Genomic DNA, 25381 nt, shown 5'->3' with positions numbered 1-25381 from the left:
TTATAAAAGAAGTTTGCCTTCCCACCCTCTCTTTGCCCTGCCTCTGTGAGTTGATGAAGCAAGAAGGTCCTCACCAATGCCAGCTCCTCGATCTTGGGCTTCCCAGCCTTCAGTCCCATGAGCCAATAAGTTTCTGTGCATTATAAATTACCTAGTCTATGGTATTCTGTCTTAGCAGCACAAAATGGACTGAGACAAGCTAAACTGAAAAGGCTACATACTGTATTATATGACATTCTAAAAAAGGCAAAACTGTGGAGACAGTAAAAACATCAATGGTTGCCAGGGGTTGAGGGGTGGGAAGGATGAATAGATAGGGCACAGAGGGTTTTTAGGGCAGCGAAACTATTTTGCATGATATAATGGTGGATACATATCATTATATATTTGTCAAAACCCATAGAGGGGTTCTGGGCTGGGAAAAATAAAGAAAAAAAAATCCCATAGAACGTTCAACACCAAGAGTGAACCCTAGTGTAAACTATGTACTTTGGGTGATGATGTGTCAATGCAGAGTCATCCGTTGTAACAGATGTACCACTCTAGTGGAGGATGTTGATGGCAGGGGAGACTAGGGCGATACGGGGGCCATGGGTATATGGGGAACTCTGCTTTCTGCTTAGTTTTGCTGTGAACTTAAAACTGCTCTTTGAAAGTCTATTTTACAAGGCCAGGTGCAGTGGCTCACGCCTGTAATCCTAGCACTTTGGAAGGCCAAGGCGGGTGGATCGCCCAAGTTCAGGAGTTCGAGACCAGCCTAGGAAACATGGTGAAACTCCGTCTCTACTATAATACAAAAAATTAGCTGGGTGTGGCGGCATGCACCTGTAATCCCAGCTACTCAGGAGACTGAGACAGGAGAATTGCTTGAACCTGGGAGGCAGAGGTTGCAGTGAGCCGAGATCATGCCATTGCACTCCAGCCTGGACAACAGAGCAAGACTCTATCTCAAAAAAAAAAAAAAGTCTATTTTACAAAAATGGGGTTGGTCTCAGTGACTGAAACCTGTAAGGTCAGGAGTTCAAGACCAGCCTGACCAACATGGTGGAACCCTGTCTCTACTAAAACTACAAAAATTAGCCAGGTGTGGTGGCATGCACCTGTAGTCACAGCCACTTGGGAGGCTGAGGCAGGAGAATTGCTTCAACCCAGGAGGCAGAGGTTGCAATGAGCCGAGATTGTGCCACTGGAGCAAGACTCCTTTCAAAAAAAAAAAAAAACCAAGAAAAATAATTCTTGAATTCTTTCCTCTCTGACCCCCTGCTATGAATCATTATCAACCCTGGGCCACACTGTAGTTGCCCTGTGGTGGGGTCACTGTGGGTTCACCTAGGTCCACTTCTCAGCTGGGTAGGCCTAGGAGCTGGTTCTGGAACACAGAGCTCCAAGTGGGCAGGAATCAAGCCTTACTCACCTTCATACAGCGTGGTCGTAAGAGCACCTAGTCATTTATTCCTTCAGCAAATCATTGAGCATCTACTGTGTGCCAAATACTGTTCTCAATGCTAGGGCTATAGCGGTGAACAAAGCAGCACAGATCTCCGCCCTTATGGAGCTTCCATTCCATTCTTAAATAAACAAAACATACAGTTTATCAGTTGGTGAGAAGTACTAGGGAGAAAAATACAGCAGGGAAGGAGGCTAGGACGTTCTTCAGGAGGGGGAGGGTTGCAGTTTTTTTTTTTTTTTTTTTTAAACAGAGTCTTGCTCTGTCGCCAGGCTGGAGTGGGGTGCCGCAATCTCAATTCACTACAACCTCCACCTCCTGGGTTCAAGCGATTCTCCTGCCTCAGCCTCCCAAGTAGCTGGGACTACAGGCGCGCACCACCACACCCGGCTAATTTTTGTATTTTTTTTTTTTTTTTAGTAGAGATGGGGTTTCACCATGTTGGCCAGGATGGTCTTGATCTCCTGACCTCATGATCTGCCCACCTTGGCCTCTCAAAGTGCTAGGATTACAGGCGTGAGCCACCGCGCCTGGCCAATTTGCAGTTGTTTTTTTTTTTTCTTTTTTTGAGACGGAGTCTCGCTCTATCGCCCAGGCTGGAGGGTAGTGGCGCGATCTCAGCTCACTGCAAACTCCACCTCCCAGGTTCACGCCATTCTCCTGCCTCAGCCTCCTGAGTAGCTGGGACTACAGGCGCCTGCCACTGCGCCCAGCTAATTTTCTGTAGTTTTAGTAGAGACGGGGTTTCACCGTGTTAGCCAGGATGGTCTCGATCTCCTGATCTCATGATCCGCCCGCCTCAGCCTCCCAAAGTGCCGGGATTACAGGCGTGAGCCACCGTGCCTGGCCCGGGTTGCAGTTTTAAATAGATGGTTACCTGGTGCAGTGCTCACACCTGTAATCCCAGCACTTTGGGAGGCCGAGGCGGGTGGATCACCTGAGGTCAGGGGTTCAAGACCAGCCTGGCAAACATGGTGAAACCCCATCTCTAGTAAAAATACAAAAAATTAGCTGGGCGTGGTTGTGGGTGCGGGTAATTCCAGCTACTCTGGAGGCTGAGGCAGGAGAATCGCTTGAACGTGGGAGGCGAAGGTTGCAGTGAGCCGAGATCGCACCATTGCACTGCAGTCTGGGCAACAGAGCCAGACTCCGTCTCATAAATAAGTGGGATAGCTTAAATGCAGTCACAAATTCTTTGCAGCTTTTCCCACCTAGAGGTGGAGTCTCTTCCCCCACTTTTTGGTACAGGCTGGCCATGGGGCTTGCTTTGACTAAAACAATGTGGCAGAAGTGATGTTATGTAAGTTCTGAAGCTTAAGGCCCCAAGAGAGGCAGCTTCTGCCTCCACTGTCTTAGGAAATTGCTCTGAGAATGCTGTGGAAGAAAGGCAGTCTAGCTACTGAAGGCTGAGAGGCCCCAAGGGTCATTCCAGCTAACAGCCAGCACCGTCTGCCAGACATGTCAGGTGGCCATCTGGGACCTTCCAGCTCAGCTGACCCCTCAGCTGGATGCAGCTGCAAGATTGAGCCCAGGGACACGCAGCAGAGTAACTGCCAGCCTACCACAGAATCAGGAAAATAATAAATCATTGTATGCCTTAGGATTTGAGGGTGGTTTGTTACATAGAAGCAATCGTTCATTGATACAGGAGGCCATATACAGCTTACGCACCTCTCCATTCTAGGTTTGTGGGCTGCTGGTTATTCGTATGGAGTAGGCAAAAGTTAGTGATGCAGGGTAACTTTGGCAGAGGCCACGTACAGTGTCCCTTCAGCCTCCATTTAGTCTGTTTCCTCATCTACAAAATGGGAGAGTCAGCCATTAGCTACAGCCCTGCGTTAATTATAAATTGAGCAAGATTCATTATCCACCGCTAAAGTGAACAGCGGAATGAAATGCCAGCTTGACCCTTCTACCTTTGGTACAGTAACAGCTGACACTTTTCTCTTTGATTAAATTTCACAGCCACTACAAAAGCTCTAAATTAAGATGCTGTTAATAGGAGGGGAAAGTCAATGCAATTTGAGACTTTTTGGAGAATACGTGGCCACTTATTTATTCATTTATTTCTCATTTATTTTTTGAGACTGATTCTCACTCTGTCGCCAGGCTGGAGTGCAGTGGCGTGATCTTGGCTCACTACAACCTCCGCCTCCCAGGTTCAAGCCATTCTCCTGCCTCAGCCTCCCAAAAAGCTGCGACTACAGGCGCCCACCACCATACCCAACTAATTTTTGTACTTTTAGTAGAGACAGAGTTTCACCATGTTGGCCAGGCTGGTCTCAATCTCCTGACCTCGTGATCCGCCTGCCTCAGCCTCCCAAAGTGCTGGGATTACAGGCATGAGCCACCATGCCTGGCTTTATTCATTTATTTGGAGACAGGGTCTGGCTCTGTCAACCAGGCTGGATTCCTTTTGGGATGGGGGATCTTCTGAGAGGAAGCCTGGTGGAGAGGAAACTGGAGGCCCTGGTGTTTCAGGTACCTACTGCTGTGTCTAATCAACTACCCCAACATTTAGATCTTAAAATAACAACTTTATTGTTTTCCATGGCTCTGTGGGTTGACCAGGCAGTTCTGCTTCATCTGGTGGCTGCTGGGGGTTTGGGATGTCCTTACTCTCCTGCTAGCCTTGGCTGGGGCCTCAGTTCTCCATGTGGCCGTTTGAGATTCCTCACAGCTGGGTTTTCCAAGAAGGTGCATTTTAAGAGGAAGGACGCAGAAGCTGCTGATCTTCTTAATGTTAGAGCTCAGAAGTCCCAGAATGGGCCAGGCGCGGTGGCTCTCACCTGTAATCCCAGCAGTTTGGGAGGCTGAGGCGGGTAGATCACCTGAGGTCAGGAGTTTGAGACTAGCCTGGCCAACATGGAGAAACCCTGTCTCTACTAAAAACACAAAAAATTAGCCGGGCATCGTGGTGGATGCCTGTAATCCCAGCTACTCAGGAGGCTGAGGCAGGAGAATTGCCTGAACCCAGGAGACAGAGGTTCCAGTGAGCTGAGATCATGCCATTGCACTCCAGCCTGGGCAAGAAAAGCAAAACTTCGTCTAAAAAAAAAAGTCCCAGAATGTCACTTCTGCCTCAAGTGATGCATTTTTGCATCTATTCATCAAAGCAGTCACAGAATTAGCCCAGATTCAAAGAGGTGAATAATAAACTTCACCTCTCAGTGGAAGAGTGGACTGCACCCAGGGAGGGAATAAATCCATGGTACGTGTCTTTGGGGACCGTATCACACCTGTCATTCACTGGCTCTGTGACTTTGAGCATAGACACAAATTGAAATCAGTCCTGGGGCTGGGTTCAATCTTTACAAAGATGTAAAGAGATACAAAGTGAGTCTCCTTTGTCTCTGCCCCACCTCAAAAAATGGCCTCATCTTGAGGGCTCACTAGTGGGAGCATTTGGACCAGATACTCTCCCACGTTCCTTCCAGCCCCGATGGCCTTCAGAGCCCACGCTCATAGCCCCCCAACCGCAGAACCAAGGTCTGAGGGTCTGGCCCAGGCTCTGCCAGAGCTTGGTAAAGTCCATCTTTTGGTCAGGGGCTGCCTGCTGACCTGGGTAAGCTGGGAAAGCCAACCCTGAAACCATGGCCAAGTGGTGGCAGAGCTGGAAAAAGTATTTCTCCTTGGAGGGGTCAGCTGGGCTAGAAAGCAAGGGCCAAGAGTCCACAAGCTCCCGTGGGCTTGGTGCTGTCAAGCAGGCTGTAGGAAGTGGGCTCATAATTCAGCACCTCTGCACCCTGAGTTTGGGCCTTTCAGAAACTCTAGCTCCTTTTTAAATCCAAAGGCCACACCAGTATGGAGCCTAAGACAAAGCCTGATACCAAAGTCAGAGCTTGGGGTTTGAGATGAGAGCCAGACCTGAAACAGGGGTGGCAAGAGAGTGAGGGGAATTTCCTGCAGCCCCAATCCCAGCCACCTCGTTAGTTCCAGGGAGGTCTGGCTTCAAGCCAGCTCCAGAGGTCCTGGGCCCTGGAGCCCCCAACCGCTCCCAGTGGACTTGGTGCAGGGTTGACCCCCTCAGCCCACTTTAAGGCACAGTCCAGCCAGCCAGTCTGAGCCTTAGTGGAGCTGCCACCCTTCCTGGTACTCTCTTCTGCCCCGCATAGCTGTGAGCAGGGCTGCAGGCCCTACCTCCTCGCTGTGCTCCAGTCGTGCTCAAGTCACAACCCCTTGTTCCTGGAGAGGGGACCCAGGCTCCAGGGCTCAGCATGTGTCCTGCCTGTTCTCTCTGCCTTCCCAGCCTGCAGTGACCCCGCCCCATCCGAGCTTGAATACCAGGTGAATCCCTGCTGCCTGGGCTTGAATCCCAGGTGACATGTGGCCAGTGAGTTCACCTGTGGTGGCTCAGTTTCCTCATCTGTAATACTACCCACCTCACAGGGAGTTGTGAGGGACAGATAACCCAGGACATGCAAAGCACTTGGAACACTGCCTGGTCTAGAGTAAGCCCTAAACGAGTGCAAGCAATCATTAATAACCACCTCATTGGTGCCTTCTGTGGGCCAAGCACTGGGTTAGGCTCAGGGATTTGGGAGGAGAGGGTGGTAGAGGGAGGAATTAGGCCAAATCCTCTTCCCCAGGGCTTGAGAGAGTGGACAACCAGCTGGACTAACCAAAAGAGAGGAACCCGTCCCACCCTCTCAGAGCACCCCGGCTGCTGACCTGATGGGCCTCTGGACCCAGTGGTTAGTGGTGCTGCCGCCTGCTGCTCCCAAGGGCCCTGGGCCTGAAGCCTGGTTCTAAGAATGAGGGGCTTTCTGCCCTAGGGAGTAGTTTGATCATTTTCTGGAGAAATGGCCTGGCTGACGTAGACCCTCCCAGCAAGGCTGTGAGAAGTCCGACTCCCTCACCTGAGCAACCACCCACCACCCTAACCCCCGTGTGACTGTATTTGGAGATGAGGCTTTTGAGGAGGTAAATAAGGTTAAATGAGGTCATATGGGTGAAGCCCTAATCCAACAGGTCTGGTGTCCTTCTAAGACAACAAAGAGACAGCAGAGAATGAGCTCTTTGTGAGCACACAGCGAGAAGGCAGCTGTCTGCAGGCCAAGGAGAGAGGCCTCACCAGAACCCAGCCCCACTGGCACCTCAAGATTGGACCTCCAGCCCAAAGAACTGTGAGAAAATAAGTGTCTGTGTAAGCCTTCCAGCCTGTTGTGTTCTGTCAGGTCAGTCCCAGCTAAGACACACCCCAGTCCAGGCTGCCCTCACCTCTCACCACCCAACTCTGAAACTGACCTGACCCGGCCACCCCCAGCTTAAAATGCTTTGGCGTAGTCCCCACTGTCCCGCTCACCATTGAGCTAGCTGGTTCATAGTTTCTCCCCACACCAAGGCCTCCGCACCTGCTGTTCCCTCTCCTGCTTCCGCCCTGCCTTCCCATCTCCCTTACCTGGCCAGGCTCTCCTCCTCCAAGTCTCAGTTGAAGCCTCCTCAGGTGGGTCTAAGTGCCCTTTTTATACCCCATGATTCTCACCATTGGCTACACCTTGGAATCACCTGGGAGCTTTAAAAAACATCCCAGTGTCCAAGTCCCACTCCCCACCCAATGGAATCAGAATTGCTGGGGTGGGGTGGGTTTAAGAACCTCTCTTGCACATTCTGGAGGCTCCCTGTGCCATGAGCCCAGCACCTCCCCTGCACCCCGCAGCTGTTAGGTGCTGGTGAAGCCTCTGCTTAGTGGGTGAATGCGATAGATCCACCCTTGGCCCCTACACTCTACACCACCTGGCTAGGCTGCAGCCCTCCACAATCCCCCTCTCTGCCCACCTCCCAGCCATAGTACCCTGAAAGGGCTGTGCTTTCTCCAAGTTTCCTCCCCATGGCAGTTCCCTTAGATCCTACAGTCTAAGTTCCCTTAGATCTTACAGAGCTCTGTTGAAAGGCTCCTTCCTTGAGAGAAGCCATACCTGATGCCTGAGTGGGCTCAATCGACTTGCCCCCAGCTCCTGAAGACCCCCACATCTTCCTCTTGGTAGTGCTCATCGCCCTGGAAATCAATTATGTCTCTCCCCTCCCCCAGGAGCATGGGGACTTCACGGGGCAGAGGCCTTGACTGTACCAATTCCCAGTGCCTGGCACATGCAGTGGTGCTCGGTAGATGATGCTGATGGGTTGAGTGATTTCTGTGCTCAGATATTTTCCACCCATTCATCTGCTTTGGCCTGGGCCCAGCCGATGACCCTAAAGGGCCCTCTAACTGAGGGCCTAGTGAGTTGATGGAATCCAACAATGAAACACCTTTAGCAGGTGCTGTGGCCTCAAGGGGGCACAGGGATGACATCATTTTCAATAGGACTGTAAGGAAATGTTTTGCAAAATGGGTGAATGGGGAACACACCTGTGCAGAGGGTACAGCCTGTACACACGGCAGTGCTCGCTCCCACCTCTCTCCAGGATGGTAAACTGAGGCAATTCCGAGGACCTCCTTCAATAAGTGTTATGAGTTGAATTGTGTCCTCCCAAAAGATAGGTTGAAGTCCTAAGCCCTGATACCTATGCAAGCTTACTTTGGAAACAGGGTCTTCGCAATGTAAAGACCCTATCTGTAATCAAGTAAAGATGAGGCTCATTGGACTACTTATCTGAAACTCAAATTTTACTGGGCATCCTATATTCTTACTTGCCAAATCTGGCAGCCTAAGTTGGGAAGGAAAGAAGGAATATTAGGAGGAAGGAGGCAACTGGCCAGTCGCGGTGGCTCATGCCTATAATCCCAGCACTTTGGAAGTCCAAGGCGGGTGGATCACTTGTGCTCAAGAGTTCCAGACCAGCCTAGCCAACATGGTGAAACCCCATCTCTACTAAAAATACAAAAAATAGCCGGGCGTGGTGTTGGGCGCCTGTAATCCCAGCTACTTGGGAGGCCGAGACAGGAGAATTGCTTGAACCTGGGAGGGGGAGGTTGCGGTGAGCCGAGACTGTGTGGCTACACTCCAGCCTGGGCGGTAGAGCAAGACTCCATCTTAAAAAAAAAAAAAAAAGAGGAAAGAGGCAATAAAGATCCAAGAGGACACAGCACTCCCAGGATTTGGAGGTGACGTCTCCCGAGCCAGGAGGCTAAGTCCAGTGAGTGAGGAACTGTCTGCCCTCCCTGGAGGACTCATGGCACCAGGGCCTGCACTGGGAGGTGGAGGGCCTGGGCCACCTGTGAAGCCACTTCCATGCCTGGAATCCCGTAATAGAGGAAGGAGCAGACAGAAGGCAGAAATCCAGGGGTCTGGGTGACTCAACTGGGGACCATCTTGGTACTTGATGCTCTGGCTGAGACCAGATGCACTGGCAGGTCTGAAGCCAGTCCTGAGTGGAGGCATTGGGCCGTCACCCTGGGGAGCCACAGTGGCGAACATGGAGGGAGCATAGCACTGGGACCCCACTGGACCCCTAGGAAGACCTCAGTGGGAAAGAACATAGCCAAACAGAGGACAAAGTTTCCAAACATAGCCCTGTGGCTAGAATGGAGGCGTTACAGAGGCTTCTGGGATCCACGTCGTCTCCCCTAGGGACTGAAGGGTGACACCGCCCCCACTCCACCCTGCCCCTGGGGGACAGCACCAGCCACCCTGGGAACCACAAACTTGGTGGGGGGGCAGGGGGTTGCTCTTTTTAAGGGAGACCATCTGTCCCTGTGAGCCCTGGAACCAGGCCTCTTCTGCCCACCCTTCCCCAACCACAGAAACTCATGGTTCAGTCAGGCGAGAAGAGCAAACTGTTTATTTACACCTTGGTCTGTACAGTACAGCTCCCCGGGAGCAGCCTGCCACCAACAGCCTGTTCCTTTTGGGGCAGAAGCAGGTTGGAGGCAAAGAGCTCGGACCCTGGACAGCCTCAGGGCCTCACCCCCACTGTCCCCTCCCTGGGGCCCACGGGGCAGGTCCCACCCCAGCACTAAAGCTAAGCCTGTTTCCAGACAGAGCCTCCTGGGGCAAAAAAGTCAAGTTGAATCCCAGAGTCAGAAGCCATCAAACAAACCCTTGGGCATGAGGCCACATGTGTAGTTCATTCCACATAGGCCTCAGAAGACCCAGCCAAGAAAGTGGGAAGAGCTGGGAGCCCACAGCTGTGAGTGAGTCCTTGGCAATGCACCGTCTGCTCCGTGACATCAGTCGGTATTTAATGGCACTCTGGTCTGAGCACCTCAGCAGACAAGGAAGGGCTGGGCAGGTGTTCACAGCAGGCAGGGGCAGCAGCTAGCGCCTCTTCCTTCTGCCCAAGTGGGGCCCGCAGCTGTTCTAGACACCAGATGTGGTGGCCTCAAGGCAGGCCTGTGGCCGTGCACCAGGAACCACAGACAGGGCTTCCTCTGGGGGAGAGACGGTGCAAGGAGCGGCTGCAGTCCCATGACATCCCTGCTGGGGCCAGTGCCCCAGGTTAAAGAGTGATGCTCTGCCTGACATCGCTAACAATGCAGGGAAAGCTCTGTGGGAGAAGCTGCTTTACAAGAGTTGCCCTTTTCTGGAATGCAAGGCTCCTAAACTAGCTGCAGGCTGGAGGAGGGACTAAGTGGGTCCTAGCCCCCCATGCTTAAGACAATAATGAAAGATTCTGTACAAAGTTACCAAGTCTACAGGCTGAGTGAGCCAAGGGTAAGCGGGGCCTGATCCTTGTGGATGAATATGCCTGGGAGAGCTGGCCTCGCCTCGGGGAGGCACGTGGAAAAAGTACACACTTACAGGGCTCGGGAAAGGCCAGGGAGATGAGACGATGTAGAAGAGGAGGCAGTGGGCAATGTGGAAAATCCTGTACAGTGGCGATGGGGAAGAAAAGGCACAAGGACAAAGACCCCAAACCATGCAGATGAAAACAGCCTGTACAGCACAGCAAAGCAGATGGGCCCCAGCAGGAGGCAGGGTCACCCTGGGGACAACAGCACTTGGATCCTGCAGGAGACATGGCCTGGATGCCATCCCCAGCTGGGGGCTCTGAGGCAGACATCTCTACCTTACAGATGGGGAGAGGAGCAACCTACGAGGTCGGGGCAGGGAGGTCATATGGGCAACCTCGCCTGGTGAGCATGGTGGCATTATACTTCCCCAGGGTCTACACTTTTAGAAACAAATCTTTCTAGAAGGCAGCCTATTTTCTCTGGTGGGCAGCAGAGAATATGGCAGAAGGGCCTCAGAGTTGTCCTGCCATGCAGGTAGGGCAGGCTCCTGGTTCCAGCCTCTCCTGCTTCCTGCTGGCTGCCCCATTCATGTGTGCACCCAGGGCAGGAAATGACCTGGCAGGTCCCTAGGATCAGCGCTCAAAGTCATCCACTGAAGGCATGGCCCTTCTAACCTGAGGCCCCTTGGCACAGCAGGCCTGTCTTCCTAGCCAGCAGCATCACCCTAGAGGGGATCTCCTGGGTCCCCAAGGGAGGGCCAGAGTCTGGGAGGAAGGACTGTGGAGGATACCAGCACTGAGCCCGAGGGGGCTCCTTTCCTCAATCTAGAATCCACAGGAGCCCTTGAAAAACAGTCACTGTGGATCTGCCGGGCAACCAAAGTCATTGTCTTGGCACGATGACCACGCAAAACTTTGCTGGTATGATCACATCTAAAGTTAGTTTTTGTTTTTTTAAAAAATAAAGACAAGAGTTTCACCATGTTGTCCAGGCTGGTCTCGAACTCCTGAGCTCAGGCAATCCACCCGCCTTGGCCTCCCAAAGTGCTGGGATTACAGGTGTGAGCTACCGTGCCCGGCCTAGAGTTCGTTTTTAAGTTTAAATTTGCTAATGCATTAAACCCCACCACACACACAGGACATAGAGGGCTTCATTTCTCCCAGTTTCACCTGGCCCTGCTGGCCCCTGGAGGCTTCTGCTGGCTAAGTCCCTCATTGGAACCAAGAACCCGCACTTCTGTCCACCCCCCACCCAACTCCCCTGAACACCAGCACCAGTGGACTAGCACCTGGAGTGTCCGGTGTATGAGTGGGATGCTGGTTTGGCTAACGAGGAACGAGCTGGGACTCCCTTTATCAACCTAGTCAGGAAACAGACCAGAAGCAAAATCCATAAAGACAGTATCTCCTCCTGCTCAGCTATGCAAATAGGTGGCAGCTGTTTCTGAGGCTGCTTTCAGGGGGACAGCCCCACCTGTCAGTTCCCTGCTGACTCTGTTCTACCTGCTCTTTGAAATGAGCCTGTAGCCAGTATATCCCAACACATGCCACCCACTGACTCCAGGGGCACCAGGCCGAGGTCCTGCCCACTCACTCTGGTCTGCTAACCTTCAGGCTGGTGAGAACAGCTGGATCCACCAGCTCCTGAAGGCATCTGGCCTCCCATCCTGCAGGCCAGGACCATTCAACAACATAACAGGAAAAGGAACCCTCCCAGCAAGAGAGCTCACTGTCATTCAGCCACGGGCTTGACAAGCCCAACAGCCACTCTGACCAGTTTCCTCTACCTCTGGCCAACGACCTTGCCAGGACAGGGGAGTCTCAACCTCGGACTGCATATCATCACCTGGGGAGGTCTTCACACATCTAGATGCCTGGACCACACACACCCCACACCAATTCAATCCGAACCTCTGGGGGTTCAGCCCAGACAGCAGAAGCTTACAAATCTCCCCAGGTGATTCCAATGCACAGCCAAAGCTGAGCCCACTGTTTTAGGCCCTCATGCAGGTTCTTGAGCTTTTTTTTTTTTATTTTTAACTTTTGGTAGCGACAAGGTATCACTATGTTGCCCAGGCTGGTTTAGGACTCCTGAGCTCAAGTGATCCGCCTGCCACTGCCTCCCAAGTGCTAGGATTACAGGCGTGAGCCACCGTGCCTGGCCTGTTCATGTTTTAATAGGTCAGAAATAAAGTCATGAAAAGGAATTTCTCTGTGACAGTTCTCAAAGAATTCTACCAATTTAAAATAAAATAACCTAGGATTAACTCTGGCCAATTCAAAGTTAAAAGAAAAAAACATTTTTACTAGAACTTTCTTAAAGCCTCTCACTGCACAGGGACTAGCTGAACCAGAAGGTACTTCATTTTCTAATAGATAATGTACACAAAGCTCACTCCTGGTGCAGTTCATTTTGCGTGGCTTCCAACTGAACGCAAGGGCAGCTCAGGGCCGTGTAAAATGTGAGTCTATTACAGAAACCCCCGCCCCACCCCCAAACACCTCTAAATTTCAGATAAGTTACTGCTAATCCCTACTCGGTAAGGTTGCCAGGTTTAGCAAAAACAATAAAAACAAACAAACAAACAAAAAACCCAAGTAGGACACGCAATTAAACTGGAATTACCCGAGCAGCTCTTTAGGAAATCCCATGCCTGGGCTACACCCACAACAAACCAGAAAGTCTGAGGATTCGGTCTAATCATCAGAATTTTTAAAATCTCCCCATTTCAAATATGTCCTGGCCAGGCATCGTGGCTCATGCCTGTAATCCCAGTGCTTTGGCAGGCTGAGGCGGGAGGATCACTCGAGGTCAGCAGCTCGAGTGAGGCAACACAGTGAGACCCTGTCTCTGCAAAAAATAAGAAAAATTAGCTGGGCGTGGTGGTGCATGCCTGTAGTCCCAGCTACTGGGGCAGTTAAGGTGGGAGGATCGCTTGAGCCTGGGAGTTCCAGGTTATGCTGAGCTATGACCATACCACTACACTCCAGCCTAGGCAACAAAGCAAGATCCTAGCTCTAAAAATAACATCTGTCCCAAGTATTGGATAGAATATATTTATTCTAAAATCATTTGTCTATCTGAAATTTAAACTTAACTGGGCATCCTGTCCACTACCTTGCAGACCCACTACTGCCTCCGGAGCCTGTTCCCACGGCGCCCCTTAGAGGGAGGAGCCTGAAGCATGCCCCAGGCTGCCAGCTGCTTCCGCCTACCTTTCCCATGGCAGAGATTCCTTCCCACGTTGTGACTCAGGCTGTGTAACCCAGGCCTCTGCAGCCTTCTCTGAAATTCCAACGCAGCCAAAGGGCAGATAACATTTTACATATAAAATACTCATCCCTGGGGTAAGGCCCCCACGCACCAGTACTCCTTCCGACCTAACACCCAGGCCAAAGCTATGTCAGGATCTGTCTTGTTCCTTTCAGCCGCGGCCATTCCTTCCTATTGGCAAATTCTCAAGAGACCCTCTCCTCATGCCTTCTTCCACTGCCTCTTCGCAGACCCTTGGGGGGAGCCCAAGGAGACCCGCGTCCTAAGGGGTTGAGAAACTCCTAGAAGACCGACTGCCTAGCCTAGTCTTCCCGGTGTGGGTGGCTCCAAAGTCCTGGGTCAGACCAATGCAACCCCATTATGTGCAGCATGAAACTAATCCCCAACAAAAGATTAAAAAGAAGCCATGAGATCCAACAAATGCAAAGGCTGATTGGAATGGAATTGAAGGTTGGTCCTGGCCACAGCCCTGCCTTTGTCAAGCAGGTGTCACACCCAAGTCCCCAGATCCCCTCTCCTCACCCTCACTGCCCTCTCTTTCTGTATCTCCCCCTCCACCGCCCTTCCCAACATGCCCAAACCTTCCTTCTCATACTATAAGATGTGCTGAAGAAAACAAGAAACTGCAGGGGGAAAAATAAGACCACACACGTTTATATATATTTGGATTAAGAAAATGAATCACAAGCCATATAAAATTGAGATAAATTGGAAAACTCTAAGGTAAGTACCATGTCTATTCTCAGCTGCCTAGAACAAAAGATCCATTAAAAATCCATGGTGTGAATTTCCACCATGGGTCGGAAGGATGGAAGACTAATGTTTTCCTGCAACTTTCCCAACCGCCTCCCACCAGTGCAGTGAGTGCTCCCCTGGCTGAGAACGAAAGACAGGTGTGTTTCTAAACGCTGGAACGAAGCGGTCTTGCTGCCACACGAGTGGAGCCCGGAGCTCGGATTCTGAAATCCAAACCGAGGCCTGCCATCACCAGGCTGCATGGAGAATGAAGACAGGGAGCCAGGCAGACAGACGGTCTCTCCGTGCATCCATCTTAAGATGCAGCCGTGGGAAGGAAACTGACTGGGATGGGAGTTGTGTTCCTCCCCAAAACTCATTTCTTTGGTTGCCCGATGTCAACTCCTGCCTTAGACACCCCATCCCAAACCCTCCTTCTCCTTCATTTTTATCCCTTCATGTTACAATGAAGCAGTGAATGCTGCTTCATTGTCTTAAAACCGAAACAGAAACGGGGAGGTAGGTAGCACGGATGGGGGAGTGCATGAACTCTACAGGTACAGGATGAGGATGCCCCACACTAGCTCCTGTGAAACCTGAGTCCTCTGTTCACTCTGCACACACATCACAGAGGGCTGCCGGCTGGTGCCCAAGGCGTTTGGTGAGGGGCCCGTCTTGTGGACCCTCCAGATGCCACTTCATCCTCTCTGAGCTTGAACACTGGGGCTTGAAAGGTGGCCAAAGAGCTGGCAAGGACACAAATATGGGGCATTCAAACTCCTAGGAAAAAATCACAATTTTGCTCCCACTCCCAGGGGGACTAGGAGTGGGGTGAAAGAGCCCATCGTACTAGAGCGAATGTGAATCCTTATCCCCAGAGGTAGAATCATTTTACCCAGTACCGGAAACACGAGCTTCCAGTTCTTGTTTTTACAGTAATTCCTGATAGCAGACCTTGCCCCCTCCCACTTCCAGTAACCTCTGCCCCTTGCAAAGGGGCCACAAAGTGCATGCACAGCTAACCGTGTGGATGCTGCCCACAGCCACGGCCACTCGCCCCTCGCTCATGTGCACAGCCTCCCCACATATACACGGGTACACGTAACACATGGTGGCCAGAGAGACATTTACAGTGTGAGTGTGAGGCCCGGCTTAGGCCTGCATCCTTGGGCAGGGTCTGCCCCTTGGTCCCAGGGTCCTAAGGCTGCTCTGCAGCCAGCCCCGTGCCTTAGTGTTTGATCTCGAGGATGGAGGGATTGTGGTCCAGGATGGCGAGGATAATCTTGTCCATGTACTGCCTCAGCCGGAAGTTGATCTCCTCCTGCTCCTTCAGGGCTTCCATTAGCTGAAGAAAATGGGAAAGACGGGTCAGTAGCTGGGCCTGGGATAGGGTGCAGGCGGAGTCCAGACTCCCAGGCTTGTCGCAGGCCAGTGCCTGATGATAGACGGCATCAGGAGACCCTGGGCAAGGTGGGCCCCAGGATAGCCTCAGCATTTGGATGCCAGGACGAGAGTCGAAGTGGCTCAGCCCCTAGTATTACCTATGCAGTGCCCAGGCCCCACTCCCAGAGATTCCAATGTGATCAGTTTGTAGAGGGGGCCCAGGTGTGGGTAATTTTTTGCAAAAGTAGAGAACACTGGCCAAAGTCATTTAAAATCAAGACTGACAAAGTCCCAGGGCCCCTACGACTCCAAAGGGGAGCTGTCTCCTGCCTGGAACACCTCTCCCCACCCCCAGCCCCACACTGCTCTTCTCCAGGCCAGTGTTCTTTCGGACATTGCTGACATGCTGCCTATGCCCAGGGGTTGGGGCCCAGCTCACCTGGGAGCTCCTTGAGGACAGAGGTCAGCTCTTCGCCCCGTGTCCCAGGCAGAGGGTAAGGCTCACTGACAGAGTGTCTTACGATTCACGTTAAAAGGCAGCTGGGGCATTTTGGAGGCCTGACCTTTCATAAGCATACTCTGGTGTGGCAGCAAGGGTAGGCTTTGGCTTTGCAGAAAGCTGGGTCCCTCTCCCTCCCTAGCTGGGTGGTCCTGGGTTCCACCTTCCCAGCTGGGAATGTGGAGCTGTTCCTAAAGCCTCAGAGTCATCAGGAGATTAAGTGAAAACACACCGCAGAAGCAGGTGCTGGGGAAATGCTAATGTCCTCCCCCTCTGGACTGGGAAGAGGGGAAGTGATAGCCTAACCCAGAGTCACAGCTTGATCCACTCAGCTGGCTATGTTGGCACTTTTCTGGCCAACCTAAGACTCACACTCCACTCTGAACCAAACCCGCACTCCTTCCAGCACAGGCGGAACTCAAGAGCTGACTTAACTTCTCCAGCAGCCCCCTCCCCTGCTCACAGCTTTGCCCTGTCATGTGGGGTAGTTGTAGATGGGACTCTCTGCCAGGCCCTGGTCTGGTTTTCTCACTCTGGGCAGGTGGGGGCTGGGAGAAGGAATCACAGAGGAGCGGCCAGGCCCCAAAGCAAGAGCTGGTGGTGTGGTTACCTCATCGCGCGAGGCAGTGTCTATCTCCGCAGCCAGAGACTGGGCTTTAGTCTGGGCAGCAAAGAGGTTTTTTGCTTCGTAGAGGCTGAGGCTCAAAATCTGCCCATTCAAGTCATCGTTCTGATCCCGCAGCTTATAATTCTCCTACAGAGAGAAGGACGAAGGCGACGTCAACCCCAAGAGGCATCCACAGCCCACTGGAACCCACTTCTCCACATCCACCATCCCCGACCTGCCGCCAGCGCCGTTCCCACAGGTGTGTGTCACGGCTGGTTCAAGGGGCCATAGATGTTGCAGCCTTTGCCAAGCACTGGGGGGGAAGGAGGCCTGGGTCCTGGTCCAGGGGCCCGGCGTCCTGGGAGTGCACAGGGTTTGTGGAGGAGTTATAGCCCTGCTCAGGGCAGCCAAGGCTCCTGGCCATCCCTTCCTCCCTGGGCCCTGCGTAGGGACATCACCCACCCAGCACCCAGTGAAGGAAGTGATGCTCTGGGCTCTCTGGGCAGGCTGGCCAGCTCATTTCCTTGGCTCCCCCAGCAGCCACACTCCGAATCCTGCTTGGTTGGAGTTGACCCAGGTGGACCCGCCCAGATCCCATGCACCAGTCCCACCCTCCAGCTGTTGCCTAAAGAGCCCTAATGCTCACACCTGGGACCCTGGGCACCCCACCCCTAGACTAGGAGAAGGGCTGGGGTTTTAGGACTTCTGTGAGAGCACAGCCACCAGCACCTTTGTCCCCAGTGGAACAAACTCAGAAGGATAATTTATGCTGCAGGCTCTTCCACCTGCAGGGTCAGGCAGAGCTGACACTTCACCCAGCACCACCTGGCCACTGCCTCCTCCTGATCCACTCCCCCACCCAACGGTCTCTAGCTAAAGCAGTGCTCCTTGAAATGCAATCCTCTGGCTAGGCACAGTGGCTCATTCCTGTAATTCCAACACTTTCAAAGACTAAGGGTGGGAGGATCCCTTGAGCCCAGGAGTTCAAGCCTGGGCAATATAGGGAGACCCCATCTCTACAAATAAATACATAAATAAGTAAATTAGCCAGGTATGGTGGTGCTCTCCTGTAGTCCTAACTGCTGAGGTAGGAGAATTGCTTGAGCCCAGGAATTTGAGGCCGTAGTGAGCTGTGATCACACCACTGCCCTCCAGCCTGGGCAACACAGTGAGACCCTGCCTCAAAAAACAAAAACAACATTAGCTGGGCATGGTGGTGGGTGCCTGTAGTCCTAGCTACTCGGGAGATTGAGGCAGGAGGATCACCTGAGCCCAGGAATTCAAGGCTGCAGTGAGCTATGATTGTGCCAAAGCACTCCAGCCTGGGTATCAGAGCAAGACCCAGTCTCTTGGAAAAAAAAAAAAAAAAAAAGGAACCTTGGGTCAGGGTCTACTTCTGGGAGAACCCAATGCCTCCAGGCACTATACTGCAGCTGGGTATGGTCTCATCCTCCACCCTGAGCACCAAGGAGGGTCTATTTCTTTATATGGACGTAACAGAGAGATCTTCGGATCGATTTTCCTGAGCTGTGAAATGGGGCAGTCAGCCCTGACAAACAGGTTGCTGAGAAGCAGACAGGCAGTGCTGCTACAGCTCTGGGCTCCCCTGCCACAGATCCTGCACAGGAAACCCACGTGGTGGGCCCGGCCACCCTGCCCCACTGGACACAGAGACTGCTAGACCCACCTGCTTGAGCCGCTTGACCTCGTGCTCCAGCTCCACCTCGCGGGCCCTGGCATTGAACTCGCCTAGGCCAGAGGAGGCACTGCGGCCCCTGCCTGGCCGCTCGCAGTCCAGCTTGTACATCTGCAGGTGCTCCAGCTCCTTCCGCAAGTCCTCGATGAGCTGCGAGGGAGAGAAGCAGGTTGGCAGGACCAGGGACGCTGGAAGGAGCCCTGGTGCCTGCTGGCCTGGGACCTACCTCCTGCGTCGCCTCCCGCTCCTTCTGGAACTCGAGGCGGTTCTGCCGCAGCTTGTCCATCATGCGCTTGTACAGGTCCATCTCATCTTTGAGCCGCAGGCTGGTGTCCTCCAGACGGTCAGACATGCGCTGCCGCTCCTGGAGCAGGGAGACCCGATCAGGGGAGGAGAGTTCCCAGAGAGGGGCTCACTATGCCCAGGGGTGTCCCGAGGGTCTGGTCAGCCATCTTCACGAGGCAGATGCACAGTGAAACCAGCTCCCCCAGACGGAGCCCTGAGTCATGGCTTACAGCAATGGCCAGAGCCCCGATCATTCTAGAAACACAACTAAAAACCTCAGGCCTCTGAAGTCCTTCAACGATGCTAGATGCAACCTGAATTGAAGGTGTTAGCCCAAATAGAAGCTAACCTCTTTCTAAAACTAATGTTTCTCCATTGTAGAAAGCAATAAATACATTTGCTGTAGAAAACTTGGAAAATCAGAAATACAGAAACACAAGTTGTTATTCACTTTTTTTGCATTTCTTAGGGGGTGGGGCATTTGTTTAGAATTTCAGAAGCAATAAACTAAAGGCTCCCGATGGCCAGCCCTGCCCCTCCAAGCCTGGACCTGCTGCTCACCTCATCCAGTTTCTCTGCTTGAGACTTGAGCCGAGTGACTGTTGTTCTAAGCTCTGTATTTTCTTCCTCCAACTGCTGCACCCTGGCAAAGGGAGAAAGACAAATCTCAGAAACCTGGAATGGAGACTATCTGATAAGCGCCTGCCAATCTGCAGTGATTCTCTGCTTCCTCCAAGAGGAAAGATACCAGAAACCAACTGAGAGAAAGAATATGATTATTATGTCAAAGACAATTTAGCTGTGAGCTTCCTATCAGCCAAATCAAAATAGTAAGGACATTAAATTATCATTCTTATTTTCTTTTTCTTTTTTTTTTTTTTTTTGAGACAGAGTCCTGCTCTGTTGCCCACGCTGGAGTGAGGCAGCACAATCTCAGCTCTGCAACCTCTGCCTCCTTCAGCGATTCTCGTGCCTCAGCCTCCTGAATAGCTGGGATTAGAGGCATGCACCAGCACGCCTAGCTAATTTTTGTATTTTTAGCAGAGACGAGTTTTGCCATGTTGGCCAGACTGGTCTCAAAACTTTTGGCCTCATGTGATCCGCCCACCTTGGCCTCCCAAAGTGTTGGGATTACAAGAGTGAGCCACCACACATGGCCTTTATTTTTCCAATAAGTGGAAACATTCATTAGAGAGTAGGAACGCAGATTCTTTTTGTATGTATCCTTCAGATCCTCAAACAACATGGGGATGTTTTTCTGCTAGATGGAGAAACAGTCTTCTTGTGGCTTCTGTGACTGGGCCCTCCTGTTAGACTCTGTAATTTGAAGGCAGTGATCATATTGGCTTTTCATTCTCCGCCAACAGCATCTCATCCAGGGCTCTTCTCTGAGCACTCACTGCAGCTGCCTCTGATGACCAGAGGCATGGGTTCTGACAGTAATAATCCTGTGTTAGCGTTCACACAGGAATTCCACAAAGGGAATCCTAAAGGGATTCCACAAGAAGACAGAGCCTGGGTGTTCAGGTCAGTTTTTTGTTTGTTTATCTGTTTTGCGACGGAGTCTCAGTGGCGTGATCTCAGCTCACTGCAACCTCTGCCTCCCGGGTTCAAGCGATTCTCCTGCCTCAGCCTCCCGAGCAGCTGGGACTACAGGCAAGCACCACCACGCCTGGCTAATTTTTGTATTTTTAGTAGAGATGGGGTTTCACCATGTTGGCCAGGATGGTCTCCATCTCCTGACCTCATGATCCACCTGCCTCGGCCTCTCAAAAGTTCTGGGATTATAGGCGTGAGCCACTGTGCCCAGCCTCAGGTCGGTTTTAAATGGTTCGAGAATAGGTGCAGGTGAGTTGGGCTGTCGGTGGCACCAGAACTGAGCAGGGTCACTTCTGGCACTGATTCCTGCAGAGAATCCCGTTCTCGACCTACCACCTCCCCATCATATCCTCTTTCCTGGAAGGATGGCTTCTGGGCCTCCACTGCCCTCTGGGCTCCAGAGAGGAATTCAGCCTCACCACCAGCAGGTGGCCCCAAGCGGGTGGAAGTGGTAGGGAACCAAGCATACAGCAGGACTCTGGGAACACCACTCAGATATTTTACATGAATGGCGCCCCCCGGAGCTGTGTGAGGGGCACATGTTAGGAGATAGTTCCCGAGGGCTGGCTTTCTGTGCTTTGTCCTGTGGCCCAGGTTCACACTGTCTTTTACCACCTCCCGTGTCCCAGCCACCTCTCTTGGGCCAGCTGCCAGAGGCGGGCTGAGCGAGAGCAGTCGCCCTTAACTAGGCACCAGCCTCCAGAAACAGATGCAAAACGGCAGCTTCTAGAACAGAGTCAAAATGTAAAATGAACCCCTGGGGGGTAACTTAGCAAAGCAGGTCTCAGACACCGTGGAGTTGGGAAGTCTCCTCACCAAACTGCACAGGGGCAGGGACACAGGGGCAGGGACACAGGGGCAGGGAGGTACCTGCCTGAGAGCCCAACTCCCAGTCATTTGCTCAGCAGCCCACCAGCCGCCAGGTGGGGCTCGGCAACTCTGGGAAGCCTCAGCATGGAGACTGGGGCCTCAGGGGGCCTGAGGAGTGCCAGGGCAGCTGTCCTCTCTGCCAGAAGCCCAGGTGGCCTCTTCGGCCTTGGTCAAGGGCCGCAAAGGGGCTTCATCACAGAGGCATCATCATAGCCCTCACCCGTGGGGAGGGTCTGGACCTACATCTGCTCGCTCACCCACCCACACAGCTGCTCTGTGGGGCACACAGGGAGGTGACCCAGTATGTCCAAGGCCATGGAGCTAATGGGAGACCAACCCAGATCCCTGGCCCCAGGCTGCTCCTTGTCCCGCCTGCCTCACGTTCCAATGACGAAGCCACAGGTACACGCAAGGCACAGGAGCCAGGTTTTCCATTTACCTTGGCCCTGGGGATCCGGCTCAGTCCACCAGGGGTCAGGGGAGAACCTGACAGCAGGGGGCGCTCCAGGCCTGCATGTGAGACCCAGCCCAGGCCCTTTTCTGGTTGACAGACATTTGTGTAGTTTGCATTACCAAATGTGAGCCAGGCTCCTGGGAACATTCTTTAGCGAACTTCCTGAAGAGCATGCCTCTTGTGTTTCTCGTGGTATTAAAGTGGAACTGTTACTACTGGGAAGGCTCAAGAGGCTGCCCCTCAGCCTCAGATTCCCATCTATAAAATGGGGATAGCGCCTATCCCACAGGGCTGCCCCAGGACAGGGGGTCCCTCTGAGGGAGGGGGCTCGGTGGAGGGCCCACCTGGCATTGAGCAGCTCCACCTCAGTAGCCTTCTCCCTCTCCAGCTTGCTGTAGGCCTCGCGGTGGCGCCGCGCCTCCTCCTCCAGCGCCTGCTCGGCCGTGGTCTCCTGATCCTTCACCATCTCCTCCAGCTCATGCACCCTGAGGACAGCGCAAGGGGCAAGGTCTTGGGGCCTGCACCATTTCACCCCAACCCAGGCTGTGGCATGGGGGGCCCTGGGCCCCAAGACCCTGAGTCACTGGCATGCCCACTGAGGGCATGTGGGCCAGTAGCTTTCGGAGAGATGAACAGGGACACCGCACATCTAGAGGGGGTGTCGGTCACACATGCCATGGAGGAGCAGGCCTGGCAGTCAGAAGGTGGGGCGCTCAGGGCAGCACAGGGAGGGACCGCCCCCACCAGTCCCTGCAGCCACACCTGGCTGGAACCACCTCAGGCCTCAACTCTTCTTTTTGTGCTATTCCTTCCCAGCCACCCCTCTGATTAATAATTCAGCTCATTGGGCACTTTGACTCCCAAAATAGGCACATCCTGGCTGGTGGCCTGAAGTCTGCCCCAGACCTGGGACAGGGCCAGGGGCACATAGATGTGAGCACCCCAGTGACAGCCTGGTTGGTATTTCGGTCTGGGATATGTCTCACTGGCAACAGCCCCTCCACCAGGCTGACCTTCTAGGGTATACAAAAGGGCCCATCTTTGGGCCCTGTGACAAGTTGGAGGACTAGACCCATGACCAGGGTATGTCCCCCAAGGGTCATGCCATCTGGTGAGGACAACTAAACCCTGAATCCACCACTGCAGACAGTGGACCTCTTGTCTGCAGTGGACCTGCAGGCTCAGGGGACCTCCATCAGCAGCAGTGCTGGACCCTTCCCACCGCCCACCTCACACTGGCCTGTCCCCTGTAGAGCTTGTCCCTAGGAAGGGACGTCAGGCTCCCGTCACTGTATGAGTGAGAGACAGTGGATCCCCACTCCCATCTTGGACCAGCCCTCTGGCTGCAGACCTCAGGGGGTGGAATCCATCGGGCCTAGAGCCAAGGTCAAGCTCCAACCTGTCTCCCTGTCCCGAAGGTCCTGTCCTGGGCACATGTGGGCAGGGCCATGTGACAAGAGGCTGATGCGTCACAGACCCTCAGAGCTGCAAAGGCGTGAGGCTGCCTCCTCCTGGAGGTCTCAGCAAGATGGACCCCCCTTTGTTCCCCAGCATCACAGCCAAGCCCCCAGCGCCGCTGCCTGCTTGACCTGTGCACCAGCTGTGTGTTCTCTTGCTTCAGCTTGCTCTTCAGGTCCCCATTGGTCAGGCTGTCATTCTCCAGCTCTGTCACCTTCTTTTCCAGGAAGCTTACCTGCAGCAGGGGGCCAGGGTGGGGTGGAGAAGACCTCCTGAGGCCACAGAACCGAGAACCTCGACGCTGTGAGGTTCATGAGCAGGACCTCCAAACCACCATGTATCCGAGAACGGTCATGTGTGGGGTGGGGGGTGGGGAACACGTGACCAGGGCCACCTACCCCCAATTCCTGGGCAGGTACAGGGTCTCCCAAGTCCCCAGGCAGTAGCCTGAGTGCACCCCACCTCCCCTGGGAGCAGGCATGCATTCAATCCCTTCTCCAGCCACCCAGGGCCCACCTTCTCTGTGATGTCATTGTCGCAGGAGTCAATGCTGTCCCGGAACAGGTCTTCGGTGCTGCCGTTGCTGCTGCTGAAGTTGCTGCTGTGCATGAGCTGCCTGCGGGGGTGGGAGGAGGGTGTCTGGCTGCAGGGGCCTTCCAGAGACAGGGGCCTACTCACGCTACTGGCTAGGCGAGCATCCAGTACCCCAGGGGGTCTGCCCCTTTAAGGAGGCTGCCCTCACTCAGCCTGAGAGGGAAAATGTTGCCAAACCCAGAGGATCACCCCGCCCAGAGGATGGCAAATGGGCTGTACAGACCTCCGGGGTCCCCTGGCAGACACAGCCAATGATGCACAGCTTCTCCTGCAGCCTCAGAGCCCTCTTCACACCAGCATGCTGGCCTGCAGCTACCCAGTGACCTGAGCTGGCATGTGAGCCCCCTCCTCTTCCAGTGGGGGAGCCCCCTCCTCTTCCAGTGGGGAAGCCCCCGAGGAGGTAGCCCAGCTCCATGGCCCTGGAAGAGGGTCTGGGCCTCCTGAGGCTTGAGCCTCTCCACCAAGCTGGCTCCTGCTACATCTCTGGGAACTCTGGGGGATGGCAAAGGCAGAGAATTCTCCAGGCCTTGCACAGCAGTGAGCTGGGGTGGGACTGGGCCTGCTCAGCTAACCCATGCCTGAGGCAAAATCCAGCTGCGACTCCCAGTGACATCCCCTTCCAGCTCCCTGATAGGCAGCAGCCAGGGTCTCTGCCAAGAGGCCAACCCACCTAGCTCCTGGGCCCTTGCTGCCAGCTCCCAAAGCCCTGAGTGTGGACCTGGGGCCACACTGAACTGCTGCAGGACTTAATCAGAGCAAGTGACCAGCCCCGATGGCACACACTCGTGCCCAGATCCCCGCCTGCAGGAAACCTGGGGTCTCTTTATTGAGTATGGCTGCCAGCTCCATGAAGGGGGAAGGGCACTGAATGCTGTGAGGTGCTCTGTCTCTCTCAGGGCATCCCTGGCGTGCCTGCCTGAAGTCAAGGTGACCTAGGATTTGAAGAAGGGACAAGGGGTGGGGAGAGAGCAGGGAGGAGCTGGCCCCTCTTTTTCAGAAGTGACGCTGCCCTGGCTGCACTGCCCTGGGATGGCCTCGTTCCCCTCTGCTCACTCAGCCATATGCGGGCACCAGCTGAGTCCGGGCTGCTGGCAGGGAGCCCCGGCCAGTGGGCAGCATGGGGACAGCACTCAATTTGCCCTCCCTCGAGGCAGGCCTTACCGTCCAAAGGCCGTGCTGGAGATCTTTCGGTTGGGGCTAGAGAGAGAAAGGAAACAGTCATGAACAGAGGGGTTCTAGCCCACTCCCTTACTCTGTCCCAGCTGTAAGACACCAAAGTGCAGGACAAGGCTCTTCCCTCCCACTGAAAGGAATTCACTAGTCAGCCTGGTCCTGAGAACAAACAGCCTGATTTCCTGTGGCAGAAAAAGCCCCTGGATCAACCCTCCTGAGAGCTCTCACCTGCCCAGACGGCAGCGGTTGCCATGCCCGTAGCTTCTCCCTCCAGGCCCTGCCCTGGCCGCCCCCCCGGCCTCTCACCCTCCAGCTGGGCCTGGGCCTCACCTGTTGGCCTTCAGGTTTTTCAGTCGGGCTTCCAAGTCATTGAGCAGGTTGATTTTCTTGCAGCATTGAGAGCAGTAAACATCTAGCAATTCGCTGTTGTACACGTGCCGCATTTTCCTAGGCGTCTGCCCTGCACTGATTCATGAGGCAAAGGAATCACCACCTTAACTGCTGTCCAGTCTGGTGCCCTACACCACCCTGCTGATCTGACTTTACTTGAGTCCCCAGTACCTTTGAACCTTGTTATGGGGGAGGGGCAGGGAGTGGAAATATAGCAACAGATCATCCCTTCTCCAACACGCTCAAAGAGAAGCCAGTGATGCATTTAACAGCTAAGGCAAACTGCGAGCTCATTTCAGAGAAA

The 25381-nt window shown here is 53.6% G+C and overlaps 1 protein-coding gene across 3 annotated transcripts in view; it reads right to left on the bottom strand.

Annotated features, from left to right (window-relative positions):
• Positions 1–9152: 9152 nt before the first annotated feature.
• RAB11FIP4 (RAB11 family interacting protein 4) overlaps positions 9153–25381 on the bottom strand; it is a 146407-nt gene continuing 130178 nt past the window's right edge. For all 3 annotated transcript variants that reach the window (XM_055255944.2, XM_055255945.2, XM_063628613.1), the window contains 10 exons: positions 25018–25152; positions 24676–24711; positions 23437–23536; positions 23052–23155; positions 21807–21947; positions 19101–19182; positions 18481–18618; positions 18246–18404; positions 16562–16705; positions 9153–15414 (listed from right to left, as the gene is read on the bottom strand). In XM_055255944.2, coding sequence (XP_055111919.1) covers positions 15298–15414; positions 16562–16705; positions 18246–18404; positions 18481–18618; positions 19101–19182; positions 21807–21947; positions 23052–23155; positions 23437–23536; positions 24676–24711; positions 25018–25152 — 1156 coding nt within the window. In that variant the 3' untranslated portion in view covers positions 9153–15297. The remainder of the gene's footprint in view (positions 15415–16561; positions 16706–18245; positions 18405–18480; positions 18619–19100; positions 19183–21806; positions 21948–23051; positions 23156–23436; positions 23537–24675; positions 24712–25017; positions 25153–25381) is intronic.

This window comes from Symphalangus syndactylus, chromosome 20, assembly GCF_028878055.3.
Source record: "Symphalangus syndactylus isolate Jambi chromosome 20, NHGRI_mSymSyn1-v2.1_pri, whole genome shotgun sequence".
In the NCBI taxonomy this organism is placed as follows: domain Eukaryota; kingdom Metazoa; phylum Chordata; class Mammalia; order Primates; family Hylobatidae; genus Symphalangus; species Symphalangus syndactylus.
The sequence above is the reverse complement of the archived record's forward strand: the minus strand, read 5'-3'. Positions and strand labels throughout refer to the sequence as shown.